The 12,140-nt window shown below is 42.3% G+C and overlaps 1 protein-coding gene across 4 annotated transcripts in view; it reads right to left on the bottom strand.

Annotated features, from left to right (window-relative positions):
• The window catches only part of DOCK3 (dedicator of cytokinesis 3), a 390,231-nt gene that overhangs the window by 76,544 nt on the left and 301,547 nt on the right, over positions 1-12,140 (bottom strand). For all 4 annotated transcript variants that reach the window (XM_082414877.1, XM_082414876.1, XM_082414875.1 and 1 more), the window contains exons 15-21: positions 8,061-8,185; positions 6,386-6,548; positions 5,762-5,868; positions 5,008-5,179; positions 4,541-4,638; positions 1,910-1,993; positions 773-873 (exon numbers count right to left, since the gene is read on the bottom strand). In XM_082414877.1, coding sequence (XP_082271003.1) covers positions 773-873; positions 1,910-1,993; positions 4,541-4,638; positions 5,008-5,179; positions 5,762-5,868; positions 6,386-6,548; positions 8,061-8,185 — 850 coding nt within the window. The remainder of the gene's footprint in view (positions 1-772; positions 874-1,909; positions 1,994-4,540; positions 4,639-5,007; positions 5,180-5,761; positions 5,869-6,385; positions 6,549-8,060; positions 8,186-12,140) is intronic.

The following is a 12,140-nucleotide window of genomic DNA, read 5'->3' as shown; positions in this document are numbered from 1 at the left end:
AATAAGCCAGTCACAAGGAGACAAATATTGTATGATTCAATTTATATGAGGTCCTAGATTAGCAAATCCATAGACAAAAACTATAATGGTGATTACACGAGGGCTGGGTGGTGGTGGGGGGAATGGGAAGTTATTGGTTAATGGGTACAGAGCTTCAGTTTTGCAAGATGAAAACAGTTCTGGAGATGAATGGTGGTGATGGTTGTACAAAAATGTAGATATACTTAATGCCACTGAGCTGTACACTTAAAAATGGTTAAGGGACTTCCCTGGTGGCCCAGTGGTTAAGAATCCGCCTGCCAATGCAGGGGACACGGGTTCGACCCCTGGTCTGGGAAGATCCCACATGCTGCAGAGCAACTAAGCCCATGTGCCACAACTACTGAGCCTGCATGCCTAGAGCCTGTGCTTCGCAACAAGAGAAGCCACCGCAGTGAGAAGCCCGCACACCGCCACGGAGAGTAGCCCCCGCTCGCCACAACTACAGAAAGCCCACGTGCAGCAATGAAGACCCAATGCAACCAAAAATAAATAAATAAATAAAATTGATTCTTTAAAAAAAAAAAAAAAAAGAGAGGTTACCCTTATTAAAAAAAAAATTGGTTAAGATGATACGTTTTATGCTATGTGTATTTTACCAGGGTTAAAAAATAAGTAAATGAAGTTTAAAAAAAAAGGTCTGCTGAACAAATGTTGGTTGCCACTGAACTTTTTAAAAGCCCGTCTTTCTAGTCAAACACAAGTCTTAATGATGGTGCCAAATGCAACTTACTTGTATGCCAGGGCTCCAGCAAAGTGCTTCTGGATGTATGTGTCCATTACAGGTCGGAAGTGGAAATATTTGATGTCTCGGAGCAGGTTGATGATGAATACCTGGGAGAGATGGAGGGTAGCAGAATTCATTGGAGGCCTCAAACCTAACCCCAGCAGAAAACAACTCTTGATTCTTCAAGGAATGGCACACTGCTAGTGTTTTCTCCAGTGTTCCCAGTGAATGTAGGATTTCCATTCTGTGTCTGTATTTCTGTCATGTTTGTTCTATTCCTAACATCCTTGGCCTCCTATTCCAAACTTGGGACTCATCTGTCAATGCCAGTGTTACTTTGATCTTCTCTCTTCACGAATGCTAGGTGGTTCAATATGGACCTGGGGAATCAAAATACCTGTGTAGGTGTCATAAACACTAAGTTGTCTCAAAAAACTTGGAAAAGAGAGAGAGAAAAATATTGTCTTCTAAGCCAAACCAGCCTATGAAAGGCTGCACCCTTCAGAAACAGGGTCGGCTGGCCAGGGAAACAAGGAAGAAGAAAAGCCAGAGAAGCAAACTTTGCAAGTACCATTCTAACTCTTGCCTCTGCTCCTCATCTATCAGGTAGACTCAGAGTATCTGGTTCTCCTTGAACATACAGCCCTCCTGTAGGACTGGATATATTCAACAAAATGCACTAAACATCCAAATCACTGTCCTTTCACACTAAGCAACCTTCTGAGACTGGTTCCCAAACAACTGCATAGAGGGAGAGAGTGTGATGCTCCACCAGCACAAGTGAGTCTCTGCTTTTCCTGGTGGTTGTATCCTACTTTTGTAAGTGGAAAAACAGGCTGTCTTGTTTCCTATATTAGTCTCTGGGCCTTTTGTTCGTGTAGGTCACTATTTCAGGGGCTAGGAAACCCTGTAACAGTGGTGAGACTGAGTATCAAAACTACAAAGTTGAAGTCCAGATTTGATCTTGTAGGGCTCTGCCTGGTAGGGTGATTGTTGGTCTTCCTTGGGTGACACTCCTCAGTTCCTTTTCTATTGGAAACATCTACATCTTGTGTTGACTCACTCTAATAAATTGCTTTCCTTAGATTTTTAAAAAATGTGTGACAGGAATAATTAATAAAAATCAGGAAGGGTGAGACTTACCAAAGACTGAAACACCAACAGGCCATATTTCTCTGTATTATCATCCAAAATCACAAACAGCGTATCTAAGATGTCCTGTAGAAACTGCAACAGCATAAAAATCAGAGGGCTCAGGTCTTCGGACCTCGGACACATGGTCAAACTTCCATACACCAATGAATTTATTTCCCAGTAAACGAAGTCAAAGATCTCCTAAGATCTCAAACCACCACTTAAAAATAACCTAGTACCCCGCCTCCACCTAGCCAAGAAATAACTAGGTGGACGTGGGGGTGTTTGCTTACAGCCCAAAGGGCCCTAAGAGAGACCTAAAGAGGCTCTTCCTATTGGGTAAGTGCTAAACTTATAAGGAAAGAGCAATTATTTAAAAAATGTAGGACATCCAGGTAGAACAGTAATTTTGAAATGAAGACAATCTAAGTGATTCTTTTTTTTTTTTTTTATAAATTTATTTATTTATTTATTGGCTGCATTGGGCCTTCGTTGCTGTGCGCAGGCTTTCTCTAGTTGCAGTGAGTGGGGGCTACTCCTTGTTGCGGTGCGCGGGCTTCTCATTGCAGTGGCTTCTCCTGTTGTGGAGCACAGGCTCTAGGTGTGCGGGCTTCAGTAGTTGTGGCTCACAGGCTCTAGAGCTCAGGCTCAGTAGTTGTAGCTCACAGGCTTAGTTGCTCCACGGCATGTGGGATCTTCCCGGACCAGGGCTCGAACCTGTGTCCCCTGCATTGGCAGGTGGATTCTTAATCACTGTGCCACCAGGGAAGTCCCAATCTAAGTGATTCTGATGCCAAATCCATTTTGAGAAAAAGGGCTTACTTTACTGGGTCCCCCAAAATTTGATAGTCCCTTGTTCTCCTCTATGGCCTAACTCTGTAGAGGACATTTGGATGAGGCTGTGGCAAGCTAGGCCTTAACTACAGAAACTATTCTTTGGTCTAGAAATTAGTATCCCAGGAGAAGGGAGAATGCAGCTGATGAGCGCTGTCAAAGAGGGTAAAATATCTGGAGTCACCATTTTTTTTTTTGAGCACGTGCCTTTTCCTTTCTAAGATGCAAAAACCAAGAGAGAATAATAAATACTCACAGATGCTCCCAGTCTTTAAAAATCAAATCTAATATTCTGTTGGTCAAAATGCAATTTAATGATATAATGTTTACAAATTATTTCAAAACAATATAAGGTAGAAGGCATGGATAAGTTTATGGGCAGGACTGACCATGGGCTGATGACAGTCAGGGGTAACTGATAGGATAGGTACATGTACGGTTATTTATTCTATTCTGTCAACTTTTTTTGGTATGTTTGAAATCTTACAATAAAAAGTAAAAATTAATTAAAATGCTAGCATAATCTCTTTAATTCTCTCTGGCTGGCTTGAGACAAATACTGATGCTAAAACCAGAAATGCTGGTAGGATGTTCTTTTGTCGGGAATGTAACAACTCAGCCTTAAAAAGATCACAGACTTTTCTTAATACCTGGTCTGTTTTACTGGTTAAATTTTTCATATGTTTAGAAGGAAAAAAATGCCCTGAGTATAAGGGCATTTATCTTAAGTTTCAAAAACTAGTATTAGCTTGTTTGTATAAAGAGTTCTTTTAAAAATTTATGATACTCTGATCAATTGATTAACACAAAATTCATACAAGACTTCATAAAAGTACAAAGCCATACACAGACTTTAAAATTATTCCTCGTTTGGAGACACCATGTTGTGTATTATTGAGTCAACGGAGCTGTAAAATGAAAGTACAGACAGTGCAATGCTAATAGATTTGAGACTTGCAATGATAGAGCCAAGAATGCTCACTGATAGACAAGTTGCCTTCTTGACATTTAATCTCTATCCTACATTCCATTGCCCTTGCTGATCACCAAAAGCACTTCCATTTTCCTCAGTTGAGTTCAGTCCATTGTGCAGAATCCACCTACTGGGCTTTCACCATCAGGAAGTGCCTGGGAGTTTTCTTGAGCTAAAGTCAGGTGGGCAAACACCTGGTTTCTACACACTGCGGAGAAGCCCTATGGAAAACAGCTGGGGTCTGGTAGTGTTGCTGTCAGCCTGCTCAGGCCATTAGATAGGAAATGTCACAAAAGTACTTGAAAAAGCAATTGAGGAAGGGAGTAAGGAAGGGTCCCCTATTACGGACTCTAGTGAGAGACTGGGCAAAATAAAGTTACAGTTAATGGAGAGTATTCAGAGTTCCTGTAGATAATCAAGAGAGTAGAGCCAAGAAGACATCAGGCTGGATTTGTGGTAAAGGTTTACAAAGTAAGGGAAGAGAGAGGAAGGGAGAGGAGACCTAAGGCATGTGGGCAGCAGCACACACTGGGATTGTTTCTGAGAGGGTGTTTTTATCACTGCCCTTTAATTACCAGTTTGCTTTCTAGGAAGAAAAACAAGACAGAAAATAGAGCTTAAAACTTAAAGGTAGTTTCTAAAAGGTAATAAATCTGATGTGATACCTACTTTAAAAAAAGAAGTTAAGAAAGAAAAATACTTTTATTTCTACTCACCTAATTATAAACCTCGAGAAATGGTCTTAGAGGCTTACTGGCAGAAATCAATGGGAAGTGAGGCCTTCTGCCCAGATTCTTGCTCAGGTAGCATGTGTGAATTGTGTGAAGCCATACCTTAACAATTTCTTCCCCACTGACATGCCGCAGCCGCCCTAGGATGTCCATGATCCGGTCTGGAAAGGCCTTCCATTTCAGCAGAGCAAGGAGGTCCACTAGGAAGCAAGCCCAAAAGACGGTGAACCCTGGCTATGTTATGGACAAGCAAAGACCAGACTCTCCCTGCCAAGGACAGGTGAGACCTAGAAGGACAGAAATAGCTACGAGCAGTATAACAGCCTCTGGAGTGCTGAGATAAAGGCTAAAGACACATCTGTAAAGTCTGAATGTCACTCAGGAGCTGCTAAAACCATGGAAAATCTCATAGGCTGCTATAGCCAAATGATTCCTTCAATTTCAAATGAAAAGAATTCCCTCACTGTGGCATGAAAAAGCAATAATTTGTCTCTTTTAACATGTATCAGCAACATGAACCAGCAAATGAGAACAGTGGAGGGCACCACACTGCAGGCACCATCACCTACCATTCTGGGTGAGTTTGGTGGAGGAGAGCTGTGTGGAAATGAAGAAAGACTCTTTGGTGCTGCGTTGGAAGATGAGGCTGGAGGGGATGTTAGGGCAGCCGTTATAGTCCTCTTTGCAGCAGGGCAGGCCCAGGTACAGAGCATGGTTGTTAAATGTGCTATTCTCATCACACTATAGGCAAAAGTAGAGAATACAGAATATTTCTTGAACCATGCCACTTGTAAAAAATCAGGTCCCAGGGGATTTCTGAGTTGATGTTTACTCTCATCTTCCTGAGGCTGGACCTTGGACCTCAGGTCCTCTTAGAAGAGTGCTTTCTAAGCACTTTAAAAGTGCTTTTCATTTCTTTCCCCAGAATGGCTCACGTGCCTTTTAAAGAGAACATGGCGGGGCTCGTGGCCTCTACCTGGTATGCAGGCAACCTTAAGTGCCAGCTATGCTGTGACAGCTGACAGAACCCCAATCTCAAATAGCAGGTCTCCGAATGAACAAGCCAAGGCCATAAAAGCACAGAGGGGTTGGTAATAGATTTCCATGACTAGTGGAGTGGGAGGTGGAAAACAAAGGCCCTGCTGGCATTACTTATGGGAGGAAGCTCACCTCATTTAGAAGACAAAAGACTGCCCACAGCTGTCCTGCTGTCTCAACCAGCGCATTACCCTGGATCCTCTGGCCCGCTCAGTGAAAACCACCTAACTGAGAACCATGTGTGAGAGTGGTCTCGGCAGGGTGAGAGACAGCCAGGCTCTGTACCTTGTACACATAGAGCTCGTGGATATCATCTGAGAGGGTGGTGCCGTCGTCCCGCATCAGGGGTGAGAATGCAAAGCCAAAGAGTTTCTTTTCCCCTTTGTCCTTTGCTGCAATCAGAGCCAAGCATTAGTTGTTTTGCCTCACACTTTGCTTTTTAACAGCAATTCCCTTTTGGCTTATCACCGATGCTCTTTACTTCTTTGTCCCTTACTTTGTTCATTAATTAGGTAGCAACCTGACGGCAAGAATGATGAGAAATGTACTAGACTGAGTTTCCATTCATATCCCAAGGTACATAGGCAACCTAGACTCACAGAAACTAAATTGCTAGTCTTGATAAACCAGGGGCTCTTTAAGAAGGAGTTTATTACATACAAAGGAAACCCCCAAAGAGGAATGACACTGGCAATTATCCAGCATCCAGGTCTGACACTACAACAGGCCAACACCAGATCCCATGTTTCTGAATCACTGTCCAAAGGACAGCCTCTGATGATATCCCATCTCTGAGTACACAACTCCTAATTTTCTTCCCCCAAAAGTAAGAACTCTCTTACTTCTGTTCCAGAGAGGAAAGAGTTATATTCATATCTTCAAAGGAATGTGGAGATAAGTCTCACTCACTGGAACAGTGTCTGAACTCGAAGCGCAGGTGGGAGCCCCGGAACCGGTCAATGGGGATGGGCAATTTGATAATTTCTCCCCAGCGAGGACTATTACTGTGGTAGAGGACGAAGGAGTGGTAGGAACTCCTATTCGGCTCTCCTGAACCCAAGCTGATGCAATCCTGGAAGAGAGAAGCAAAGTAAGGTGCCATCTTCCTGGAGGGATCCCTTGGATTTCCGTGTCACTAGGACATTTCATTTTCTCCTTTATGCAGGTCTCATTTTCCTATCAGGCCAAATCTATAAGATGACTTAAATTCAGTACTTTTGGAAACAACTGTCTAGATGGTATAAGGAATGAGCAGTCACAATGCTCCTTGTTTTCCTTGGGGCAGAGGTAACCACACACATTGCTTAAAAAACTTGAGGGAAGCTGAGTGGTGCACCTGAATCACTAAGGTAGGCTCTTCATCCTCATTAAGAAAGGAAACAACGAATTCATAGGAGAAGTCAACCCTATATGGCACTTTCCAGATCAGAAGAATAATTAAATAATAATAAAATTAAATTTAAAAAATTAATTAAATAATAATAAAGTGGAGCTTGTTTTCTAATCTTTGGCCTAATGTTGCACTGGCATTTTAGGTTGCCCATGGCTGACTGTCCTTGGATATAAACAAGGTAGACCAGATTTAACTTGACCTCAGTTCCCAAATGTTGCTGTGAAAATCCAGTCCCAGGCCCCCCAGGAAGCTGCGGACAGTACAATCAGGAGCAGCTCCTTGTCCACACAGAGTGGTGTGAACAGCTGACAGCTCTGCTGACCTTAGCATTATTCATACAAGCAATGAACATGCCTTAGTCCTTGAGGTGGGTTTTTAAAATGACACACAAATCATTGTTTCTACCACCATTTCAACATTACCCTCCATTTCTTTCTAGGTTTGGGAAATGATTCTGACTAACTTTACCTTTTTCCTTCTGTAAAATATGGACGATCACTCCTGGTCTGCCTACCTCATAAGGCTGTTGTCAACACACAGAAGCAAGGTCTGTAAAAGAGTGACTTGCCTTCTACCAAGTGACATGCAAATAATGCCTTTTTATTTGCCAGGGACTAGACTGAGGGAAAAACTGACATAATGACAGTAGAAAAACAGCACTCCGAGTCTTCTTTTTTAATGAAGAGTGACAGAGGATCCTTGTACTGCACTGGCTGGAAATCATCTTTTAGGGCCTGAGTCTGCTGTTCCTTGCCACATAACTTGGTAACAGCAAGTGGGTACCTAAGTTCCACTCTTTACTAAAGGGAAAATATAACTTTCTGTATTAGCTCAAGGAACAAAAAGCGTGGGACCTAATAACAGTTACCAAAACTAGGCAGCTCGATGCTAGACAGGTGGCTGAAAAAGTAACATGTAGGACAGAACTAGAGGGAATAGGTCTAAATTAGAACAGAAAGGATTCAGGTCAGACACTAGGAAGAATTTCTAAAAAGGCTGTATGACACTGCAAGTCATTATCAGAGCATACTGTAGAGTTTCCTTGAAGAAAGGCTAAGGCAGAGAAGAATGCATATGGGGTGATTTGAGTTCAGCTCTTCCTGAAGAGGATGGGTCTCTGGACAAAGTCCACAGAAGCACTAAAATTATTACAGGATTAGCCTCCATTCCAAACTGACTGGCAAACTTTACCTTCAAGATTTCTCCATCTGCGTAAAGCACATACATGGTCACTTCAATATTCTTCTGTACACTCTTTCCCCCTCTCTCGAAGTCCCCCTTCTCCAGGGTTAGGTACAGGTCATTGCGGATATCACCTGTGGGGAAAGAAATATCATGTCTTCATGACCGCAGAAGCCACTCTGCCCCATGCGCATGGAGGACAAGGCTAGCATCTGGATCCTCCAGGGTTCAGGTGGGTGCTCAGGGCATTCCAAGCTTGGTTAATAACAATGGACAGTCTACCAATATCAGTGCAGCAGTACTCAGGTTGGTTAGTCATGTGCTCTCTAAGTCTGAATCTTAAAGGTGTTCACCACAGCTTGTCTAGGGTGCGAAAAGGCAGACTGCAGGTGTCTGCTCAGTCTCTCTCCCCTCCAGGAGAATAGCTGTAATCTAAGCCCCCCAGAGAGGAAAGATTTTAGAATCAACAAGAATAACACTTATTTTAATCATGTCTATGTCGTAACTACTAATTCCTTCTCCTTTCCCTCAAAAAAAAAAAAAACAACAAAAAAAGTAGTTTCTCTTTTTTTTCCTTGGTTTTCTTTTTGCAACCCTCAATCCTACTGAGTCTGACTAGAGGATAAACTACTTCTTCCTTCTGGAGGCTTACCTCCAAATCCCATGCCCTGCTGGAGTGTCAGGCAGAGGTCACTGGACTGTCAGTTTTTCTTCTTTTTGTAGCAAGTGCTCTGGGAGCAGACGACTCTCCAAAAGCACAGGTGCCAAAGGACTGGGGCGACAGTCTGTTGTGCTCTTGTTGCTTCTGCGTGCTCTGACTCTAGCCCATGCAGCCCATACCTGCTGCTTGAGACTGGGCAGCAGTAGCTCAAACTGCAAGTCTGAAATGACCTAAGTCTCAAATGCCTTTTTTTAGGGGGGATGGAATTGTCTGTTCATGCATAAAAGGAGCTTATTTAGGCTGCTCTAAGCTTCTAAACCCATAAAATGACGAATTTTACTCAACACAAACTAAAGAAGGGCTTTTGACTTTCAAAAAAAATAGTAAAGGCTGTGAGAAAAAAAATCTTCAAAGGAAGAAAATGACAAAGGAAACCAGGTAAGGCCAAAGTGAAGATGTGTTAGCAGCCTGAAGAAATCAACTAAAAGTTAATGGAACAATTAATTAACTTGCAAAGCAAGCCAATTCAGAAGCCAGAAATTTTTTCTCCTTCAGTTTTTAGAAAAACTGGCACAACTAAATCTGTTCATTACTTGGAATCACAATGACATAAGTCTTTGTTTTTGGTTAGCAACTGAGCTTTCTGGTTTGGTCAGATACATGATGACTGACGGCTCCTTTTCTGCACTGCCCACCTCTCTAACTGTGGAAGTGTCCGAGTGTCTCTTACACGTGAAACAGTGATAGACCAGGACTGGCATCTATCTTGGGCTTTGGGGGTCTTCATGACCAGACCTTCTATTCTTCAGGTCACCTTCCTACCATAGGAGTGCAATCATGGTTATTTGGTCACATAATACTCTCAAAGCACTTTGACCCAAGTGGGTAAGAGCAGTCCCTGAGAAACAATTATTCTCTGACAGCGCAGAGAACTTTCTCTAATGCGTGAAAGCTATTTCCCCAAACAAATAGCCCTGAGGCTACCATGAAGGGAACAGGAAAATGTGTTCTTGAAAATCACACACAAATGCAACTGCTGGGTAGGTGGGACAGACTTCAGGGTGTCCATCCTTGCAGTCCATATAGACTTTCCTCCTGGGTTGAGCAGAACCTCTACTTTGAATTCTGATGAGTTTGACACTTTAATCTTCCTCTTTTGGACATCCCTGCTTGGGCCCTCCTAGCAAGTCATTAAAATAGCACTCAGGTGTGTAGGTAGGGTGGGGAAGACTAGCAGGAGGAGAAGGAAAACTCAAATTCATCAGTTTGCTACCGTCAGGACAGAGGCTGAATAAAATCAGCCCTGAAAGTAAAATTCAAAATTAACTGGGAACTTTACTATGGGTTATTGCCATTATAATGGGATAAATCAGAGTTGGTTACACCTTAAATTTTTAACAACTGGAACAGACATCTCAGAGCTTTCTCCTGATAAAAGCCTTTTAGTTACACATTAGCTTTTCTATGAAATTTAAGTAATTATTCAATTTCTAGGACAATTTGGCATAAAGTGAATAGTCTAGAGACTTTTAATATCTAAAGAATAGGTGCTTTGTTTAAAATCACCGTGGTATAAATCAGCACTCTCTGGCAGTTATTCTCAAGATAATTCACGTGACTTTTAAAAGCAGATGTTGGCTACCAGCAATAGTAGTCTGGCTTGTACAAACATATAAATTTCTGTGGCTCTATACAAAAGTTAACCATATTATAATAAGTATGTCCTTAAATGGAACATTTCAAACTTTTCCTAGCAATATATGATATAAAATACTAAATTGGGTATTGTCTTGGAGATTGATAATGACAGAATTTGGTCTGTTTTGGTTTTATAGAGTGAGCTCATAGCTTCTGGGCAGCTCCTCCAGGGTATTTTAAACCAAAATGCCAATTTCAAATGGAAGGACTGAGCTAGATATTCCTACAGTTTTCACTCTTTTAAAATTTTCTATTTAAACAGAATGCTTTGGTGATCGTTTAGCTGAGAAAATTTATAAATACAAGCAACTGTACCTTCTGGGTTACACACTGAAGCAGCTAGATTTCATCAGATCTTTGCTCTTTATTTAGAGAACAGACCTGCCTAGACCAATGTTGTTCTCAGTCAGAATAGGTATCAGGCTGCCTTACGGGTTGCAATTTTGCAAATTATGGCCTCAGTTTTGAAAGCAGCACTTTTTAATAGTTAATGGTGCTGGGGCCTTCTTGTCAAAAGCTCTCTGGAGGATCATTTAAATTGAGCTCTCCACTAATTCTCAAGGAACTAGAAGAAACAAATGTGAAAAGCTCCAGAATGTAATGACCCAGGCCTACCTTACACAGAGCTTCCCAGGGTCCCTGCTCTTCAGCTATCCTTATTGTATGTTACATGTTCACAAAGCCTACAAGTAGAATCATGCCTCTGGGTTAAGGTACTGTCTCCAGGAGGCTCATGTAAACTTTAGCACCAATGGCCAAGAAATATTACCAAGAGAGGGATGAGGACAGGCACCTTATCATAAGAATGGGAAAGAGAAGTCCTGAACAGTGGTTTCTGTGGTTAGTCTGAAGACCACTGCCTGGCTGACTGTGTTTGAATCACGTAGGGAGCTTGTTAAAATTAGATTTCTAATATTCACCCTTTGAGATTCTAGTGGGTCTTGGGTGGGCTTGTGTACTTGTATTTTAAAAAAAATCATCAGGTAATTCTGATGCTCTCCAGGGTTTAACATCAGGGGACTATAAAGTGGGGGTCTGCTGGGAAGATACTAGTGAAGTCTGGCTGAGGGTGGGGGACTGGGCACCTCTTAGGCAGCATGGAGGAATGCTGGGACGGGTATGGAAGGGGGAGGCTTTTCCACAGGGACTGGGAGTGCGTATTGTTGAGGGCAGCCCTGACTCCATTTGTTAGGTGTCCTCTGCTTCCTAAGGTTGGCAGAGCCTCTAACAGCATCAGCAATGCCTTACATCTCTGAATGCTTAGTGCTCAGTTGACATGCAACAGAGTTTCTTGAATGGGAAGATGAATGAATGAGGTTGTTCTTGTAAGAGGGCTTCAGAATAAATAATCTTTGTCCCTTTCACAGTTTCACACAGCAGCCAGTGACAGCTGTTGGTATAGCTGCATGTCAGAGAACTAGGGACTTAAGAGTAGGCAGAGGTTGGCAAACTTTTTCTCTAAGAGGTCAGATAGTAAGTATCTCAGGCTTTGTAGGTCACATAGGTCTCTGTCACATGTTCTTTGTTTTCATAACCCTTTCAAAATGTAAAAAACCATTCTTAGCTGGTAGGTAGTACAAAAACAGGCTGCTGGATTTGGCCTATGGGCTATAGTTTGCTGATACCTGAATTGGAGTGTTCAAGTGTCAAGAGCAGCATCACTACGCTGCAACTACACATCAAAAATCCAGATTCCTAGAAGTCTACAATAAACAGCTGCTGGGAAGGAG

The sequence above is a fragment of the Balaenoptera physalus genome (assembly GCF_965194825.1).
Source record: "Balaenoptera physalus genome assembly, chromosome: 11".
Taxonomy (NCBI): Eukaryota; Metazoa; Chordata; class Mammalia; order Artiodactyla; family Balaenopteridae; genus Balaenoptera; species Balaenoptera physalus.
This window is presented reverse-complemented; position numbering and strand designations above follow the sequence as displayed.